Genomic DNA, 21,798 nt, shown 5'->3' with positions numbered 1-21,798 from the left:
TAACTGTTAGGAAAACACCTAAAGTGATATGCAGGAGAAATCAGGAACCAGTTTAGAGGCTAAGTCAGAGAACCAAGGGAAGAAGATAGTAGAAGGTTTCAAGGTGGTGTTATATAACACGAGGGGATGAATCACCTGATTCTCCTCCTGAAATCATTTTTGCACTATATGCTAACTAACTTGGATGTAGTGGCGCCTGGGTGGCTCAGTCGGTTGAGCATCCGACCTCAGCTCAGGTCATGATCTCACGGTCCGTGAGTTCGAGCCCCGCGTCGGGCTCTGTGCTGACAGCTCAGAGCCCGGAGCCTGTTTCGGATTCTGTGTCTCCCTCTCTCTCTGACCCTCCCCCGTTCATGCTCTGTCTCTCTCTGTCTCAAAAATAAATAAACATTAAAAAAAAAATTCAAAAAAAACTAACTTGGATGTAAATTAAAAAAAAAGAAAAGAAAGTTGCAAGGAGCAAAAACGTCTATGATGTCAATAGCAGAAAGAGTTAGCATGAATGAGAGTTTTAAGTGCCCCCTAATGTGGCAATAAGGAGATTATTTAGTGATGCCTATTATTAGAATAGGCAGGATGGAAGTGAAATGATAGCACAACGAACGGTGCCATGGTCCTGCTGGCCTTGAGGTAACAATGAATGTAGTCACTTACTCACTAAAGTTTAACCGGGAGGGGGGAAATGTGCCACAGAATATCCGAAGGCTGCCTAGAAAAGGGGTGAGTTATCAGGCCAGCTGCGGACACTGAGGACATGAGCTCCTGGGAGAGGAGCCATCAGCCCTGGCAGGGCAGAGACAGCCTGTCCCCTGAGAGTGAGAGCTGGTGGGTGCACAGAGCACAAAGGAGCTCACCGAGGAAGCTGAGGCTGGGCTTGCTCGGTAAAGGATGTGTTCATCTGCTGAGAGGGAGACAGGGGGACCATAAAAAACTGGAGAAAGTTTTCAAGAGTGCCTGAGATAAATCTACTGGGATTTCAATGAGAAATGGAGTAAAGACCAGGAACCCTGACTATGCTCAAGGAATAGCCACATCTAGAAATAGTAGTTTCCTAAATAATTTGGCAGAGAGCCTACTTACATGCTTTAGGTGCAAGTGTGCCTGGCTGGCAATGTCATATATCACATCTCTCACATTTTTAGCTTGGTTCTGCCGTAGAAAATCCTCTTGTGAAACGCCATGCTGTGTGGGAAAATACACATTACGTTAGGAATCTAAAAGCACACTTTACCTTAGTTCAAGAACAAGAGGTGACAGAATAGAATCTACAGTACAATGTTTATTTTGTTTTTGAAAATACATGTACACACACTTGTGTCTGCACCTACAGACACACATACACACACACTCCTAGAAGAATATGCGACAAGATGTTAATTAACAACAGTTGCGGGTAGAACAAAATTATACAAGCAAGGAAACATATGGACCCACCACTCATCTCAGGTGCCCGACCGATAAAATCTGATGTGATAACTGGGGCAAAAAAGCAATTAGCATTCATTTCAAAGCAGTTACTTGAACAGATGAAGCAAAGAACCAAGAGATAATGTCCCTCCCCATGTTCCTGAAGTAAATTATTAGAGGAAACAAGTAACAGCCTTACCAGCATACAAATTTCCATGGGAAGGAACACTCTTCTTCTGCTACCATGATAGGGCGTTGCTCTCAAGCAAGTGACAATGCCCTGCGCTTTTCCAATGTGACTCGCGGCATGATCTGCATGAAGATCCTTTACACCTAGGATTTTAGAAATGAAGCAACATGGCTTACATGCACAACAAATCAATAGAGGCAGCTTGGAGAAATCACCTAAACATGTACAAGTAGGTGTTTATCTTGTGTGTTATATCTGAAAAAACAAGACTTATGTGAGCAAAACTGGGCACAAAGACAAGCTGACTGTTTACCACTGAACAGGTTTCCGAACCTCAACTTTTAAATGAAAGTGTTTTCCTCAGACTACAGAACACTGAGAACACATTTGGAATTTTAATCAGCTATCTTGGAAAAACATTACAAGTCTTCCATTTCTTCTCCTCAATGCAATTTCCATATGACCTCATTTTAAGTATACGCTTGACAAACCGTCTGCTCTTTGCTCCCTCCTTTCATTGTGTTGGCAAACATGTCACCGGGCATACAGGCGGAATGAGCCTGGGAATCTCAATAGGGACTTGTGTTACTCCTTTAGGGTGACATAAAGATATATTACCTTCTTCAAAAGAGAGGGCATTGTCCTTGATCCAAACAATCTCCTCATTACAATAAGACCTCACCAACTTAAAACAAAGTAGATGAGGAAAAGGATCATCTAAATTTGTTTGTTTTATTTATTTTTAAGAGGACAGAGAAAGAAAAGTCTTGCAAGAACTTTGAGAAACGCAGTTTTATATTTTCTACTTTTTATTTTTTCTTACACGGGGAAGTTTTATTGACAGGGAAGGAAGAGTCAGGCCCCAGGTCTTCCAAATTGTAGGAGACACGTGAAAAAGAAAAATCACCTGTAATTACCAGATTATTGATTACAGCATTCCCATGAGGTAGCTAAAGTACTTTTATGAGAGCCTGAGTATTTTGATTAGTCTGCACTCCAAAGAAAGATATATATATTCCCCTTTTTGCTAAAGAAAAACAAACAAAAAACCATTCCTTTACAGATGCTGTGAAGAAAACCTTCGTGTTAAACCAATTAGACTGTCAGATTATGAAAGAGTGAAGTCTGAGAGGTATTTTCTTTGAAAACATAATTATAACACCGGAAAAAAAGACTTACCCAATATTTCTAGTGTTAAATAAAGAAGAGAGCTCTGAGTGTTTTCAGCATAGTTTTCCAGTTCCTGGATATTACGATATGGTTTGTCATCCAAATTTTTTTCCTATAGTCAAACAAAATGCAAACAAAGTTTGATGAATTATCAATATTTTATAAAGAAAAGCACCGTTTTTTTGCCCTGAAGAATTAATAAAGAATACAAATAATTAGTATATATTGTTTAGTACACAATAAGATTAAAATAAAATTAAAATATTAAAGTCCTACACATTCAGTAATTACAAATCACCCCTCAAAAGAATACCTTGGGAATAATCTCAATGCACAAATCACCCCAGACATGGGATTAGCTTAATTTTTAATTCCTTCAAAAGCCCAAGGAATCATGAGACACTGACTTAACTGAGCTCTGACTTAAGCACTTTAGACATTATCTTTTTAATCCTAGAAACCTCCCCCCCCCCCCCAAAATAAAGAATTAATGCTTTTTCCATGTTGCAGATGAGGAAATGGAGCCACAGGTCACATAGCTAGTAAATGGTGGGGATAGGATTCAAATCTATACATTTTAACTGTTAAGCCCATGTTTTTAATAAAGAAAAGGTGTGTAGAAAAGGAAAGGAGATCATAACCAGGCCCCACCCCAAAGAAACCAAGCTCCATAAAGTAACGGGGGTGATTACTTTACCTGATCACACTATATTCCAGAAACCGAAAAATGTAAATCTCAGGCTAAGAACATCTAGCCACTTTTATAATAATACATCCACAAAGACCCTACTGCCAAGGAAATATACCCCTTCCTTTCTATTTTTTAATCAGAAGAAAATGGCACTAGCAATGATCTCAGGTGAAAAAAATTATGTCCAATCTTTTACATTTTTTAAAAATTGAGTCATAATTCACATACTGTAAAATGTACCCTTTTAAAATGTACAATTCAGTGGTTTTCAGTATATTCACAAAGTTGTACAACCATCACCACTATCTAATCTCATACTGTTTTCCCGCCTCAAAGAGAAACCCTGTATCCATTAAGCAGTCACTTCCCACTTCTCCCTTCTCTCATCCCCCAACAAACCACTCACCTACTTTCTGTCTCCATGGATTTGTTTGCTCAGGACATTTGATAAAAATGCAGTGATACAATATGTAGTTTTTTGTATCTGGCTTCTTTCAGTTAGCACATTTTTAAGGGTCATCCATGTTGGAGCACATATCAGTACCTGATTCTTTTTAACTGGAGAAAGTATTAATAATATTCCATTGTATGGATATACCACACTATGTTTTTATTCACTCAGTGGTAGACTATGGGTTGTTCCCACTTTTGGACTACTATGAATAATGCTGCTGTGAACATTTGTTACAGATTTTGTGCAGACACATGTTTTCATTTCTTGGGTATAAATATAGGAGTGACACTGCTGGGTCTTTGGTAACTCTATGTTTAACTTTCTGAAGAACTGCCAAATTTTTTTCAAAGCAGCTATACCATTTCACATTCCCATCAGCAACGTATGAAAGTTTCTAATTTATCTATATCCTCACCAACACTCATTATTGTTCATATTTTTATTATAGCCATCCTGATGAGTGTAAAGGAGTAATTTATTCTGGTTTTGATTCACATTTCCATAATGAAAAGATGTTGAGCATCCTTTTAGGTGTTTACTGGTCATAGGCAGATCTTCCTTGCAGAAATGTTTACTCAAATCCTTTCCCCATTTTTAAATTGGGTAATTTGTCTTTTTATTGTTGAGTTTTAAGAGTTTTTTTTACATATTCTAGGTACTTATTCCTTATCAAATATATATATATATATCAAATATATATATATATATATATATATATATATATATATATATATATAGCAAATACTTTCTCCAATTCCATGGACTGCTTTCTCACTTTCTTGAAATTTTTGTTTAAGTCCAATTACCTGCTTTTTCTTTTATTGCTTATCCTTTTGATATCGTATCTAAGAAATCACTGCCTAACCTGAAGTCACAAAGATTTATATCTATGTTTTCTCCTAAGTGTTTTACAGTTTTAACTCTTACATTTAGGTGTTTGACCTATTTTGACTTAGTTTTTGCATATGGTATTAGATAGGTGTTAGATAGGAATCCAATTCATTCTTTGCATGCAGATATCTAGTCGTCCTGATGTTATTTGTTGAAAAGGCTATTCTTTACCCATTGGATTATCTTCACACCCCTATGAAAAAAATCAACTATAAATTTATGGGTTTATTTGTGGACTTTCAATTCTGTTCCATTGATCTATATGCCGATGCTGTGCCAATAATCCACAGTTTGATTACTATAACTTTGGAGCTTTCTTCTTTAGCAGGATTGCTTTAGCGATTCTGGGTCTCTGGTGTTTCCATATGGATTTCAGGATCAGCTTGTTAATTTCTGCAACAAGGCAGCTGGAGTTTTTAGAGGAATTGCACTAAACCTAAAGATCAATGTGGGAGACTTGAGCCTAGTCTTTTACTCTTAAATATCCCTCCCTACAAATGCCAAATGTTATTTTCCATTAAACCAAAAAGTTATCTCTGTCTTGAATTTTCTAATTGTCTTTACCTCATAAAAACAGAAAACACCTCAAAAATAGATCTTCTTGGTGCTAATTAACTCTGTAGGCCAACAACTATTTCTTTTATTTATTTTTAAAGGCTTTATCTATTTTTGAGAGAGAGACAGAGTACGAGCAGGGGAGAGGCAGAGAGAGAGAGGGAGACAGAATCCACAAAGCAGGCTCCAGGCTCTGAGCTGTCAGCACAGAGCCTGATGTGGGGCTTGAACCTGTGAACCACGAGATTATGACCTGAGCCGCAGTCGGATGCTTAACTGACTGAGCCACCCAGGTGCCCCAACAACTATTTCTTTTAAATGCTCAAGTCATTATCTCCTGTTTTGGTTTGTAATTATTATAGCCTATGATTATTAATAGGCTATATCCAAATAAACTAAGTGAACTCACATTTTCATGACAACAGTATGTGATAAATATCAGGCCAATGAGGACACTGAGCCAACCATGTGTCAGAAAGATTACATAAATTAGCCCAGGCCAGAGAGTAATTTGTATGCCTGGTTGGAAGTAGAACTCAGTTCTTAGAACATAGTATAGCATTCCATTCACTAGAATAGAACCATCAGACTTTCCTATTCCCTCAACTATCTGGACAGAGATCCAAATATTGCGTGTACATAAAGGTATGTGTATGAGTACTCAAGTTTTGATGATATTAAGGAATTATCTGTAATTTTTTTAAGGTATGATCATTTATTGTGGGTATGTTTTCTAAAAGCATTTTTAAAAATCTTTTCAAGATACAATATATATTTCCAAGCTAATAATATGCTGGTTTATTTTAAAATAATCCAGTGGCAAAAAAATAATAATAAAATAAAATAATCCAGTGGCATTTAATGAGAAGAGTTGGTAGAATATAGATGAAACAAGATTGGATATGTATTTATAACTAATTAAAGCTGGGTAACAAATACATGAAAGTATATTACACTATTCTCTCTACTTTTGTATAAGTCCAAACATTTCCATTTAAAAACCAAACAAAATAGTAGAGTGGGGGTAGGGTGCGCATACCCGTCTCTGCCTAGGTGCCTGTGTTTGCCTGTCTGACTCAAGGTGCAGGGGCAGGGGGCTGAAATGAGCGCATGTAATGATAGAGAATGGATACAATGACAGTTCTCTAAAATCTCCTTCCTCCAGAATGTAATACACATATTAAAACATTTCCTCCCTGAGGAATTAGCTTACAGATAAAAAGGAAGAAAACACTTACGACTTGAGCAATTTCAACTTACTCTTTCACCAATGATTTTCATAAGCCATCTTTTAGTCAGATTATGTCTTTTGACAGCCTGAAAAAAACAAGAGTGTTGTAAATTTTGAGAAAGTACTAGAAATGACTTCAGCAGACCTGAAAATGAACAAACCAAATACAAAACTAGGTAAGGAAACTTGTAATAACTATCACCAGATAGCTATGTTAAAGTATCAGGGGAAAAGAAAATGTCCCTAGAAAACATTTCAAAACATTTCCAAGTATAGATAATACGTCCAAAACATTTCCACTAGACTTTTTTTCTTATGCTATTAGTAATTTAACAATTCCACTTTAAAAATAAAAACAAAACAAGAATTAAATAACAAGCTTCTGTTATGTGATTCATCTTGACTTCTATGCTTATTTATTACACACAAACTTTTTTCCATAGGACAAAAATTTTACTTAGTGAAAATAACCACTTCTCCACACGAAAAGAGTAACTAAAAGTCCAAAGAAAATAATCTGTAGGGTACAGTTTTATCTTAGCAAATAGAGATTCCAGTAGGAAAAAGCACAGCTAGTGCCCAGATCTTGGTCTCCAGTTCCACTCCCCCCGAAGGAAACGGGGCTCTGGAGAAACAGAGGCAGGGGAGATTCAAGGTGATCCTAGAATATTTTACTGTGCCAGAAAATACAAAGTGTCCCAAAAAGTGATGAGGATGCATGTCATAAGGACATAGGACCCAGTTTGATAAGACTCCCACTATCCAAGTCTGGGACAACTTGAACATCAAAATAATCATATATAGTAATGAATTATAAAATACTGGAAAAAAACAGGAATTCATGAGTTCATAGCAATAATCAATAAACAAATATAAGAGATTGAGAGCTCTTCCTTATATTAGAATGCCAAGTGCCAACCAGTAATGTTGACCGAGTGCTAGAGTCTGGAAATTACCTTTTTGCAATCATAACAAATAAAGACTGAATCAGACAAGAACCATCAATGAATGCTAAGTTTAGGAAGAAACTGACATGGAGCAGGATATGTGCATAGTCTTAAAGTTGATTAATTTATGAGAGGAATTATAATTACAGACTGGGAACCCAAGCAACATCTTGACCAGGTGATGAAAACAGTGCCAACAAAGAACAGATGGACAAAGTGTGCCAACAGATGTGATACCCTAAGAAGAACATATCACCTTTGCAGTATTCTGGCCAAACATGTATAAACTGAATTAGTCATGAGAAAACATCAGACAATTCCCAAATGAGGAATGTTCTAAAAAAGCAGGGGAAGGAGGCTATACTCTTCAAAACTGTCAATGACAGGGCACCTGGGTGGCTCAATTGGTTAAATGTCCGATTCTTTTTTGATAATTAAAAAAAATTTTTTTTAATGTTTATTCTTGAGAGAGAGAGAGGCAGACAGAGCATGATCGGGGGAGGGTAGAGAGAGAGGGAGACACAGAATCCAAAGTAGGCTCCAGGCTCTGAGCTGTCAGCACAGAGCCTGATGCGGGGCTCAAACTCACGAATGGTGAGATCATGACCTGAGGTGAAGTCGGACACTTAATTGACTGAGCCACCCAGACACTCCAAGTGTCTGACTCTTGATTTTGGCTCAGGTTATAATCTCACAGTTCATGAGTTCCAGCACTGCATCACGCTCTGCACTGAAAGCGTGGAGCCTGGTTGGGATTCTGTCTCCTTCTCTCTCTCTCTGTCCCTCCGCCGCTTGCTCTCTGTATCTTTCTCAAAATAAATAAAAATGAACTTTAAAAAAAAAAATCAATCAATGTCATAGAAGATAGAAGCTACAGAAATGTTCCAGATTAAAGTAGGAGAAAGAGACGTGACAACTAATACATGATCCTAGACTGGATCCTATACTCGAGGGGAAAATACTATTGTGGACATTACTGGGGAAACTGACAAAAGTGGAATATAAATGGAAAATTATATAAAAATGTTACATCAGAGTTAAATTTACAAAAGTTAGTAGCTATTCAGATAACATAAGAGAATATCCCTATTCTTAGGAAATACTTAAAGTATTTAGGGATGAAGGGCCATGAAGTATAGAACTTATACTCAAGTGATTCAGATAAAAATTATGAGTGTGAAAATGCACACACACACAGAGCACACATGAACTTGTATGTGGGCACTGCACAAATCATTAACAGGATAAAAATGTTAACAACAGGTGAATCTGGATGTAGATTATGCAAGTGTTCTTTGTACTGTTTTAAATTTTGCAACCTTTCTAAAAGTTTGAAATTATTTCCAAATAAGTTTTAAAAACATTGTTTTCTTGCCAAGTCAACAATAAGTAAGATATATTTTCATAAAAAATAAATATGGCAGGGGGACCTGGATGGCTCAGTCAGTTAAGTGTCCAACTCTTGATTTCAGCTCAGATCATGATCTCACAGTTCAGGAGTTTGAGCCAGCATGAGGCTCCGCACACTTGGGATTCTCTCTCCCTCTCTCTCTGCCCCTCCTCTGCGCCCTCTCTCTCTCTCTCAAAATACATAAATTTTTTAAAAAGGGAAGAAAAAATAAATATGGTAGTGAAACAAAGTCTCAGGAATATCCTATACTCCATCTAAGACTCTAAGACATCATTGATACTAATGACTAATGATACTAACTGGAAGCACAGAGAACAGAGCCCATTCTGCCTTCCAGGAACTAACAGAAGCTAAAGGAGCTGCACAGTGTTGGTTGCAAAGCTCTCAGCACTGCTGCTATTACATGGCAGGACTCCCTGCAGGCCTCTCCCCAGTCCCAGGAATCAGCTTGGGATTCCTCAGTCATTACAGAGTCCTGATCTTGTTCTATTTTGTACATGTCTGAGTGGGGCAAGGCATGTTTGATCTTTGTAACCACCATCAAGTACCATTCCTGGCACATAAAAGTACTAAATACATATTTAACCGTAGAAAGTCAGATTTTTGTTTACTCAAGGCTGAAACCATAACAGCTATAGTTCTTTGACCATAAAATATAATTCTTCTGTCTGATTCTGGAGGAAATCAGAGATCAAGGTAAAAAAAAAAACAACAAGGATTTAATAAGCAGCTGAAAATCTGCTGAAAAAATATCAACAATTTTTAAAACAGAAGCCAAACAGAATAAAAACCTTGGCTATAAACATAAGTTCAAGCTTGCAACTAACACTAATACACAGAGAAATGGAGAAAACCATATGAAATACACATGTAATTATAGATATGCAATTATCTTGCATCCTAAAAGCACTAATGAATCACTGTGGCAGGAGAGTTCTCCCTGCACAATACACTGTCACTCTTTCCCCACTTAATCTTCTAAAAGAACCTGATGCTCTCTAAAGAACCAATGAAAAGTTTTACTGGACAGTGTGCAAAAAGCATGTGCTCCAGCAGAGTGTGGAAGGGTAAACATGCAATCAAGACATCTGCTATGACCACCACCTGCTTCTTCAAATATTCATATTAACCTTCAACACTGGTCATATCAGAAAGCTGGTCAACAGCAATCATCAACATTTAAAGAGCTATTAAAATCGGATCAATTGGCACATGTGTAAACATTCTACAATTCAGATGGGTCTTCTGTTTTTTTTTTTTTTTTTTTGAGAGAGGCCAAGACAAGATAAATTTGTCTTGAAGGAACCTCTAAGGATGCAAGCCTTAGCATAAACCCCCACTGCGGGGATGTCTGAGTGTAAAAGAATGGTTTTTCTAGATTTTAGAGAAAATTTTTCTCTAAATGGAGTCCCCAAGGTTGAGGTTCTTAAAGTGAGGTAAACAGAGATAAACAACTAATCTAATACTCACAGCTTCCCATCCACTTTTTCTTCTCAGTCCCAGACTTGGGAGGGCCTGGCTTTTTCCATCCTTACTGGGGCTCTGTGAAGTCAGTCGGGGGACCAGGAACGGGGCCTGCCTCTGCTGGTGTGCAGACCTGAGAAGAGGGGCACCCCTGTCAGGCCTGTCTGTGGCTCCGTTACAGAACCTGTCTTTTAGCACTCATCACACTACAGTGGGGACACAGATCAGTGACAAAAGGCACCTAGTTCCCTTCCTCCAGTCATGGTGCAGCACATTTCAGAACTCTGCGTGGCTGTTTATGAATGAGGGATCCATATAACTGCTTTAATGTGAAACTATTCACTGTATACATCTAGCTGTCCGAATAATTCTCCAGCCCATAAGTTTCCATTCTCTAATACTTAAAATTCATCAATGAATATGCAACAAGGCAGTTTTACATTTGTGTCTGGACAATGGTGATCGCAAGTCTCCCTTCACAAAAGATCAGTATGCGTTTTTCTACAGCCCACGGAATGGATTGGAGCACTAGAATAAGGAGCTGCTGGGCAGATAGAACAATTAACCTGCCACTGCTTCAAAATGTATGGGGTTTGGGGTGCCTGGGTGGATCACTAGTTGAGCGTCTAACTTCAGCTCTGGTCATGATCTCACAGTTCATGGGTTTGAGCCCCACATCAGGCTCTGTCCTGACAGCTCAGAGCCTGCCTTGGATCTTCTGCCCCCCAACCCCCATCCCTTCCCCATTCGTGCTCTCTCTCTTAAAAATAAATAAAACATTTTCTAAAATGTATGGTGTTTAATTTCTACAACCAAATATGTGGAAAACAAATAAGTAGTTGGTAACACAAAGGGACCAGATTCTTTTTTTTTTTCCTTTAATAAAGAAATTCAGTAAAGATCTGTGCAGGTTATTAGCAGATGATTTAAAATTCCTATCAAAACTAACAGCTTTGAACATTACATGAGCCTAAGATTTTTTCAGGATAGATTCCCCATAGCCACTAGCCAAATTGTATGCATCAAAAAGTATGCTCAAGGGGTGCCTGGGTGGCTCAGTCGGTTAAGCGTCTGACTTCGGCTCAGGTCATGATCTCACTGCTCATGAGTTCAAGCCCCACGTTGGGCTCTGTGCTGACAGCTTGCAGCTCAGACCCTGGAGCCTGCTTCAGATTCTGTCTCATCTCTCTGCCCCTTCCCCAAACGTGTTCTGTCTCTCTCTCAAATATAAATAAACATTAAAAAAAATTTTTTTTTAAGTATGTGCAAATAACACTTACAAATTAAAGGTAGCATTTTGTGGGGCTCCTGGGTGGCTCAGTTGGTTAAGTGTCTGACTTCGTCTCAGGTCATGATCTCATGGTCCGTGAGTTCGAGCCCCATATCGGGTTCTGTGCTGACAGCACAGAGCCTGGAGCCTGCTTCAGATTTTGTGTCTCCCTCTCTCTCTCCGCCCCTCCCACACTCACACTCTGTCTCTGTCTCTCAAAAAATGAATATACGTTAAAAAAAAATTTTTTTTTTTAAAGTAGCATTTTGCTTTTACCTTCCACAGCTCGATGGCCACAGGCTGCTGGGGTGGGTTGTCACTGTATATGTCGTCCACGGTTTTTCTCCAAAACTCCATTCGCATCAGTCCAATTGTTTTCTCAGAGACTGAGTCCTTAACCTGTAAACAGCATTCAAAAACCTTAATAAATGCACTCTTCCTTCACAGTCTCAAAATCAGTATTTGTGACTGCATAACCACATGATTCAGCCAAAAACGAAGTTTAACTCTGTATATTTGTCTTAATTTTTCCTTGAAGTTATATATCAATCAAATTCTTGTCATTAAGAGGTTCCTAAATAAAACTGCAAACTACTTCCAATATTTTCAAGGTCTGCATTCAAAAATAGGAGATCATCTTCTAGAAATAAATTGCCAAGAAAAAGAGTGGGGGGGGGCGGACAATTAGATTAAAAGAAATTTGATAGATGAACCAGTTGCAGTATGTGGACTTTATCTGAATCCTGATTTGAAGAGAAAGAGACAACTAGGAAAAATCTGAACACTAGATGTTTAATGATACTAAGGAATTACTAAATTTTTAATGTTGGACAATGGTTTTGTAGTTATTTTTTAAATGAGTTATCTTTTAGAGATACATATGGCAATATTTACAGATGGAAAAATTTATCTGAGACTTACTTCAAAATAACTTGGAGGTGAGGATGGGGTAGGTGGGGAGAGAGATGAAAAATCAAGATTGGCCATGAGCTAGTAACATGTGGAGCTGGGTGATGGGTTTATGGAAGTTTACTATACTACATTCTCCAATTCTATATATATTCAAAAATTTTCCATAATAAAAACGTTTTTAAAAGTAAGCATAAGAGAAGAAAAACAATCTTCATTAGATTAGTGATGGTAAAATTATGTGTAAGTCTGGAGATGAACCTAGGAAATAGGGCCAGGGGCTTTCTAGAGGAAGCAGTGAAGGAAGTAAACATTTACCAAATGTCTACGAGTGCCAGGCCCTTTGCTAGGTACTGTCCCAGAGATTATCTGATCTCAGTCCTCACTACATACCCACAGGGTCATTACCAATATACCCATTTACAAATAGAGAAATTATGGCTCAAAAAAGTGGTAGTTTAGGGGCGTCTGGCTGGCTCAGTCAGCTGAGCGTCTGATTCTTGATTTTGGCTCAGGTCATGATCCCAGGATCAAGCCCCACATTGGGCTCCATGCTGAGCGTAGAGCCTGCTTATGTATTCTCTCTTTCTCTCCCTCTCTCTCTCCCTCTCCACCCCTCCCTCATCTGATCCCTCTCCCTCACTCCCAAACTCTAAAAAAGAAAAAAAAAAAGTAGTGTATCTTATGCTGTGCACACTCAGAACTCATAACAGAACCAGAAGGACTTGCAAAAGATTATGGGGGAGGGGAGTGGTTGACTACGAAGGGGCACATGAGGGAATTTTTTGGGTTGATGGAATTGTTCTTTTTTTATGACCACAATGGTGAACGCACGACTCTACGCATGTTTCAAAACCTATAGAACTGTACACCACAAAAAGTGACTTTTACTGTATGTCCATTTAAATAAATTCATTCATTCACAAAGTAATTTTTAAAAAGAAAATTATTATACCATCTCCCCACTACTGATTAAGAATGGCCTTGTTAGGTTCAGGCAGGAGTAACCAATGCATGCTAAATCTAGGAGGTAAGGGTTTTTTTCAAGACAGAATTGACATATACTAGTTTCAGGTGTACAACATAACTTGATATATGAATTGTGGATGATCACCACAGTAAGTCTCCATTACCATATGCAGTTACTAATCCTTTTCTTCTTGTGATGAGACCTTTTAAGATCTACTCTCTTAGCAACTTTCAAATATATAATATAGTCACCATGCTATATATTACAGCCTCATGACTTACTTATAACTGGAAGTTTATACTTTTTGATCACCTTCACCCATTTCTCTTACACCCACACCCTATCTCTGCAACCACCAGTCTAATCTATCTATGAATTTTGGGGATTTTTTTGTTTTTTAGATTCCACATATGAGTAAGATCATATATTTGTCTGACTTATTTAGCATAATGCCCTCAAAGTCCATCCAACTTGTCACAGATGGCAAGATTTCCTTCTTTTTTATGGCTGAAAAATGTTCTATTGTATATTTACACATTTTCTTTATCCATTCACCTATCAACGGATACTTAGGTTGCTTCTGTATCTTGGCTACCGTAAATAATGCTGCAGCGAACAAGGGGGTGCAGATATCTTTTCAAGTCAGTGTTTTCATTTTCTTCAGATAAATATCCAGAAGTGGAATTGCTGGGTCATAGGGTAGTTCTATTTTTAATTTTTTGAAGAATCTCCTTACTATTTTCCATGGTGACTGCACCAGCTCACATTCTTACCAACAGTGTACAAGGGTCCCCTTTTCTCCACATCCTTGCCAACGCTTGTTATTTCTTGTGTTTTTGATTCCAGTCATTCTAACATGTGTGAGGTGGTATCTTGCTGTGGTTTTGATTTACATTTCCCTGATGTTAGTTGTACTGAGCAACTTTTCATGTACCTGTTGACTATCTAGGAGGTAAATTCTGATGAGGACCATGGTCTTAAAATGTCTACTCACATTTAACAAGGAAAAAATATTAATATTTTGACTGTGACCAAAATTAGTATCACCAATAAGAGACAGATGGACATTTCATACCTCCTTATGATTTGCTGAAAAGGACATACATCACTTGGTAGTATTAGACTAGGAATGCATAATATGACAAAAAACAAAACAACTCCAAATGAGAAACATTCTAATTTTTAATAGTATTTTAAAAATAAAAAAATAAAAGGAAAAGTATTATTTTAAAAATGTCAATGTCATAAAAGACAAAGGCTGTGAAAATGTTCCAAATTAAAGGAGGTTACAGATATGAAAATTAATGCAATACATGATCCTAGATTGGCTCCTGTACAGAAGGGGAAAAAATGCCATAAAGGACATTATTGGATCATTTGACAAAATTGGAAACCAGACAGATTAAACATTGTATCAACACCAAATTTACTCAAATTGATTACTGTGGTTACATAAGAGAATATTCTCACTTGTGAAATACATGCTCAAGATTAAAGGGATAAGGGCCATGGGTAGTGAAGATACTCTAAAATGATTCATAGAATGAAATATATAGACAAAACGACAAAGCATGTGTGGCAGAATACTAACGAAAGGGTCTATGGGTATTTTTTGTACTATTCTTACCTTTGTGTGTGTGCAATTATTTCCACATGAAAAGTTATTTTTGTTAATGGTCTTGGTGGTGGGTGGGTCTCTTAGTAATGTTTAGTATTCAGATCCTGGTGGTATATGGTCTATTCTCAATAAATATCAAGAGTAATCTTTTTGGCACCAAAACAGACACATAGACCAATGGAATAGAATAGAAACCCCAGAACTAGACCCACAAACGTATGGCCAACTCATCTTTGACAAAGCAGGAAAGAACATCCAATGGAAAAAAGACAGCCTCTTTAACAAATGGTGCTGGGAGAACTGGACAGCAACATGCAGAAGGTTGAAACTAGACCACGTTCTCACACCATTCACAAAAATAAACTCAAAATGGATAAAGGACCTCAATGTGAGACAGGAAACCATCAAAACCTTAGAGGAGAAAGCAGGAAAAGACCTCTCTGACCTCAGCCGTAGCAATCTCTTACTCGACACATCCCCAAAGGCAAGGGAATTAAAAGCAAAAGTGAATTACTGGGACCTTATGAAGATAAAAAGCTTCTGCACAACAAAGGAAACAACCAACAAAACTAAAAGGCAACCAATGGAATGGGAAAAGATATTCGCAAATGACATATCGGACAAAGGGCTAGTATCCAAAATCTATAAAGAGCTCACCAAACTCCACACCCGAAAAACAAATAACCCAGTGAAGAAATGGGCAGAAAACATGAATAGACACTTCTCTAAAGAAGACATCCGGATGGCCAACAGGCACATGAAAAGATGCTCAGCGTCGCTCCTTATCAGGGAAATACAAATCAAAACCACACTCAGGTATCACCTCACGCCAGTCAGAGTGGCCAAAATGAACAAATCAGGAGACTATAGATGCTGGAGAGGATGTGGAGAAACGGGAACCCTCTTGCACTGTTGGTGGGAATGCAAATTGGTGCAGCCGCTCTGGAAAGCAGTGTGGAGGTTCCTCAGAAAATTAAAAATAGACCTACCCTATGACCCAGCAATAGCACTGCTAAGAATTTATCCAAGGGATACAGGAGTACTGATGCATAGGGCCACTTGTACCCCAATGTTCATAGCAGCACTCTCAACAATAGCCAATTATGGAAAGAGCCTAAATGTCCATCAACTGATGAATGGATAAAGAAATTGTGGTTTATATACACAATGGAATACTACGTGGCAATGAGAAAAAATGAAATATGGCCTTTTGTAGCAACGTGGATGGAACTGGAGAGTGTGATGCTAAGTGAAATAAGCCATACAGAGAAAGACAGATACCATATGGTTTCACTCTTATGTGGATCCTGAGAAACTTAACAGGAACCCATGGGGGAGGGGAAGGAAAAAAAAAAAAAAAGAGGTTAGAATGGGAGAGAGCCAAAGCATAAGAGACTGTTAAAAACTGAGAACAAACTGAGGGTTGATGGGGGGTGGGAGGGAAGAGAGGGTGGGTGATGGGTATTGAGGAGGGCACCTTTTGGGATGAGCACTGGGTGTTGTATGGAAACCAATTTGTCAATAAATTTCATAAAAAAAAAAAAGGAAAAAGAAATAAGAATGAAGACTGAGGAAAAAGAGGAAAGCATTTTTCAATTCAAAAGCTAAAAAAGGCATACTAATGTAAAACTGAAAAACCTAAGAATAAAATAATACATACTGTGTAAGTCAAAATGAATGTAACAGAAAACCAATAAGCAGGAAATCATCCACAAAACTGTTAGCTGCCTAGTACCAATGTGATACCAAACCAGAAGGATAACACAAGAGAAGAAGGTAATAAATCAACATCATACACAAGCAGAAATGGAAAAATTCAAAATGAAGTTTTAGCCAATCAACTTCAGCAACATGAACTATGGACTACACACACCTACACACATGTGTATAGTATGATGAGGAGAAGATCGATTTTAAAATCAGAGAGGGAGGGAGCCGAAACATAAGAGACTCTTAAAAACTGAGAACAAACTGAGGGTTGATGGGGGTGGGAGGGAGGGGTGGATGGGTGATGGGCATTGAGGAGGGCACCTGTTGGGATGAGCACTGGGTGTTGTATGGAAACCAATTTGACAATAAATTTCATATTTAAAAAATAAAAAATAAATAAAATCAGAAAAAAAAAAAAAAAAGAGTAATCTTTTAAAAATGTGACCAAGCTTTGATGTCCTTTTCTGCTCAGAACCTTCCAATGGTTTCCCATCTCCGAGTAAAAGCCAAAGTGACTGCACTGGTCTCCAAGACCTTGCCTTTCGGTCCCAGATACCTCTAACCTAACCTCCCATGCCCTTCCTCCCTCATCTGCTATATGACACTGGCCTTTTATCAGGTACATTTGCACCTCAGAGCCTTTGTACTTCCTGTTCCTTCTGTGTAGAATAGTCTTTGCTCACATACCTTACTCCCTTGCCTCCTTCAAATTTTTGGTCGAATGCTACCTTCTCAGGTTTTTCCTGACCACTGTAAAATCAGAGCCCCTGCAACACCAAGCCTTCCCCATCCCCCTTAATTTTTTTTTCCATAGTACTTGCTTCTATCTGATACATTACACAGTACTTGTTTTGTTCCTTGAGTACATGGGCTTTATATGTTTTATTCAGTGTTATACTCCAGGATCTAAAACAGTACCTAGCATATCTGAGATAATCAAATACTTATTGAATGAATGAATGAATGAATGAACGAACGAACGAACGAACGAACGAACAAGACTGTGTGTGTAAAGCAGCAGCAAAACACTCCTACAAGGTGACAGACAATTCAGGGAGAACCCTAATGGTTTGTTCATTAAAAATGGAACTTTAATCACTGTAAAGCGATAATGGAAGATCACAATGGGGACTCTTTACTGCTACACTGTGCTGAAGATGCAGATGTTCAGTTTATGCCTGAAAAAGGATGAGGTTAAAAAAAAATGGACTCGGGGCGCCTGGGTGGCGCAGTCGGTTAAGCGTCCGACTTCAGCCAGGTCACGATCTCGCGGTCCGGGAGTTCGAGCCCCGCGTCGGGCTCTGGGCTGATGGCTCAGAGCCTGGAGCCTGTTTCCGATTCTGTGTCTTCCTCTCTCTCTGCCCCTCCCCCGTTCATGCTCTGTCTCTCTCTGTCCCAAAAACAAATAAACGTTGAAAAAAAAAATTAAAAAAAAAAATGGACTCATGACATCTAGAAGACACCAACAAAAATACAGCCAGAATCTATCAGACTGTCTGCAGATTCAGTGTCTCACCTCAGTTGTGCCTCAGTGCTCTACTCACATCCTTTCATTCCTTCCTAGCTCACTTCCTATCCTATCCACTGGAGAAGCCCTGCCAAAATTTGCACTTCCTTTGAGATTTCAAACCCTCCCCTGCTCCCTCACTCTTAATGTCTGAGCCCTCCATCTAATTTACTGAGAAGACCAAAGCCATACCACTTCAACTCCCACATTTCCATCCTCCAATTCATGTTACGTCAGCCCATGATCTTTCATTCTAAGAAAAAGAAGGCTCTTTCCTTCCTTTGTAATTTTTTAGACAAAAGCGAGTTAGTATGATCTAAGACCTGGGTTTGCTATAATTACTTCTATTGCCTACTTCACGTTAAAGCTAAAACGTCATTTAAAAAGTGCTTTGAAAACTGCTATAAACAGTGGGACTGTGATTAACCTACTCAACTAACAGACAAACATAAATGTTAATTGCATAGTTTTATAATAACCTTAGATAAAAGAAATTAAAATTCCAGAATGGTAGTTCCAGAATCGTTAAGTTTGTTAGCTAGTTTATTTTTGGAATTTAATTGATAAGCCTAACTAGAAGAAGGACAAAGAAATCACCAGCGGAGAACTTAAACACATCCAGCATATAAATTATAACTATATTTCTTTATTGTTCAGCATTAAATATTTTCACCATTTTTGCAAATAATTTTTGAAAGTATTTAATACCAGCCTGAGCCAGTTCCACATTGAAGGCCCTCAGTGCAAAGGCAGAGCTTCTGGAGTCTGCAGGGAGCAGCAGGGAGCACAAATAGCCTTCATAGTCTCGTTTCCTATAACAAATAAGCAAAAAAAAAAAAGACCCTTACTTTTAACGTTCTAAACTGTACACACAAAAAAAAACGCTGACCAGAATTAGTCCGGCTTCGGCTCAGGTCACGATCTCACAGTTTGTGAGTTCGAGCCCCACGTCGGGCTCTATGCTGATCGCTCCGACCCTGGAGCCTGTTTCCGATTCTGTGTCTCCCTCTCTCTCTGACCCTCACCCGTTCATGCTCTGTCTCTCTCTGTCTCAAAAATAAATAAAAACGTTAAAAAATTTTTTAAAAAAAAGGCCTGAAATTTCTTACTTATTTCTTTATAATTACAAAAATGTATCTGCTCCCAATCCCAGACCAGTTAAAAAGAAATAATCTCTATTATTTTTACTTATGTAGTACTTATAATTTTTTTTAAATTTTAATGTGTTATTTATTTTTGAAAGAGAGTGAGAGAGACAGAGCACGAGTGGGAGAGGAGCAGAGAGAGAAGGAGACACATAATCTGAAACAGGCTCCAGGCTCTGAGCTGTCAGCACAGAGACTGACACGGGGCTCAAACTCACAAACTGGGAGATCATGACCTGAGCTGAAGCCAGATGCCCAACCAACTGAGCTACCCAGGTGCCCCTATAGTACTTATAATTTTAATTGTCTCCAAGTCACTTTGGTTTTGGTAAGAATTCAAATGAGCTACTGAGGTGGACTACTCAAGAAAGTATTCCCAGCAAGTAATGGTATGAACTCACAGTTTGTTTGTTTGTTTTAAGTTTATTTATTTATTTATTTTGAGAGAAAGAGTGCACACATGCAGGGGAGGGGCAGAGAGAGAGGGAGAGAGAGAATACCATGCAGGCTCCACATGGGCAGGACAGAGCCCAAAAAGGGGCTCAGTTTCACAAACCATGAGATCATTACCTGAGCCAAAATCAAGAGTCAGACACTTAACCAACTGAACGACCCAGGCACCTCTTTAATACACAGATAAAGACACAGATAAGACACAAAAACAGAAAATAATATAGGAGTGTGGGTGTGTGTGTATATTTATGTTTCCTAGCAGAATCTGCTGAGAGAACGTGGAAGCAATGATCTCTCCTAAGCCCCCAGTATCAGTGAACACACCTAACACCTAGACCTTTGGTTTCTAAATACCATTCTCTACTGAAAGAAACGAGGGCTCATTGGAGGAATGACTAAGTCCAGGGCTGGGGCAGGAAAAATACCAGATAGGCCAGAGACATCTTCTTGAGCAGAAAGTAATGAAACGTTCAGAGTAGAGGGACTTGTCAAAACAACAAAGAAACTGGCCTGACAGGGGCACCTGTGTGGCTCAGTCGGTTGAGCGTCCAAATCTTGATTTTGGCTCATGTTATAATCCCAGGATCACAGGATCAAGCCCTGCATCCATCCGGCTCTGCAGTAAACATGGGGCCTGCTTGAGATTCTCTGTCTCCCTCTGCCCCTCTCCCCCACCCCGCTCATGGTCTCTCTCTCACTCTCTCTCAAAAATAGAAAAATAAAAAATAATTTAATTAATTGATTTTAAAAATAATTAGAAAGAAAAAGAAACTGACCTGACAAAGTTCCCATTTGCCAAGTCTGAGTCAATCTGAGCATCAAAAAAATAATGATAGTAACATTGTAATAGAACACCATAAGCCCATACCAATATAAATAAATGTATGAATGAATAGGAAGGGAAGGGAAAAACCTGACAACCATACAATGCCAACTGATAAGTCTAGAAGACATGATGAAATATTTTTTAAGTCATCATTTGACAACAAAGTAATTGAGTCAGACAAAAATCATCAATAAAGGTCTTAAAATGTTAAATGGGTAAAAGTTTGATAGAATATTTACATATGCTGTGAAGTATCTCCTCACAAAACACGTATTACCAATTAACATTCTTTCTTTTCCTTTGTGTACACATTTAGTTGTATTGTAACAAAGCAACTTGTACACTTTTACCTTTTAAAACTGAGCATCATCATTCCTTTCCAGTGAAACAAAAAGAAAATTTAAAAATAAACAGGAACAAAATGACAATAGAGAATGTCAATTCCAAATATGATCCTACAGGTTCTGCTGATTCCCATCGAGTGGCAGGGCTCAAGACATCATTAGGAGAGAATTTTATTTTAAAAGTATCTTCAGGGGCGCCTGGGTGGCTCAGTCGTTTAAGCATCCGACTTTGGCTCAGGTCATGATCTCACAGTCTATGAGTTTGAGCCCCGCGTCAGCTCTGTGCTGACAGCTCAGAGCCTGGAGCCTGCTTTGACTTCTGTGTCTCCCTCTCTCTCTGCCCCTCTCCCATTTGTGCTCTGTCTCTCTCTGTCTCTCAAAAAGAAATAAATCTTAAAAAGAAAATAAAAAATAAAAATAAAAGTGTCTTCAACTGCAAGGATGTCTGTTAAACATCATAAACATGCCAAAGGAGAAGCCATGTTGCCAAAATGCCCACTTAAACCCACCCAAAATCTCAAACCCACCCTTTGCTGACCTTCTATAACCCCATTTTTAAACTTTTTTTTCTTTCTTTCTTTATTTTTTTTTTAATGTTTATTTGATTTTTTGAGAGACAGAGTACGAGTGGGGGA

General features: G+C 38.4%; 1 protein-coding gene across 4 annotated transcripts in view; it reads right to left on the bottom strand.

The window, feature by feature from the left end:
- NDUFAF6 (NADH:ubiquinone oxidoreductase complex assembly factor 6) overlaps positions 1 to 21,798 on the bottom strand; it is a 33,377-nt gene that overhangs the window by 6,051 nt on the left and 5,528 nt on the right. The window contains exons 2-7 of one of the 4 annotated variants that reach the window (XM_043601411.1): positions 19,108 to 19,207; positions 11,958 to 12,080; positions 6,619 to 6,675; positions 2,777 to 2,879; positions 1,607 to 1,740; positions 1,081 to 1,182 (exon numbers count right to left, since the gene is read on the bottom strand). In XM_043601411.1, coding sequence (XP_043457346.1) covers positions 1,081 to 1,182; positions 1,607 to 1,740; positions 2,777 to 2,879; positions 6,619 to 6,675; positions 11,958 to 12,080; positions 19,108 to 19,207 — 619 coding nt within the window. Of the gene's footprint in view, positions 1 to 1,080; positions 1,183 to 1,606; positions 1,741 to 2,776; positions 2,880 to 6,618; positions 6,676 to 10,417; positions 10,524 to 11,957; positions 12,081 to 19,103; positions 19,208 to 21,798 lie in introns of those variants that run through there. The other 3 variants (XM_043601412.1, XM_043601413.1, XM_043601414.1) reach the window with 3 other exon arrangements.

This window comes from Prionailurus bengalensis, chromosome F2, assembly GCF_016509475.1.
Source record: "Prionailurus bengalensis isolate Pbe53 chromosome F2, Fcat_Pben_1.1_paternal_pri, whole genome shotgun sequence".
Classification (NCBI taxonomy): domain Eukaryota; kingdom Metazoa; phylum Chordata; class Mammalia; order Carnivora; family Felidae; genus Prionailurus; species Prionailurus bengalensis.
This window is presented reverse-complemented; position numbering and strand designations above follow the sequence as displayed.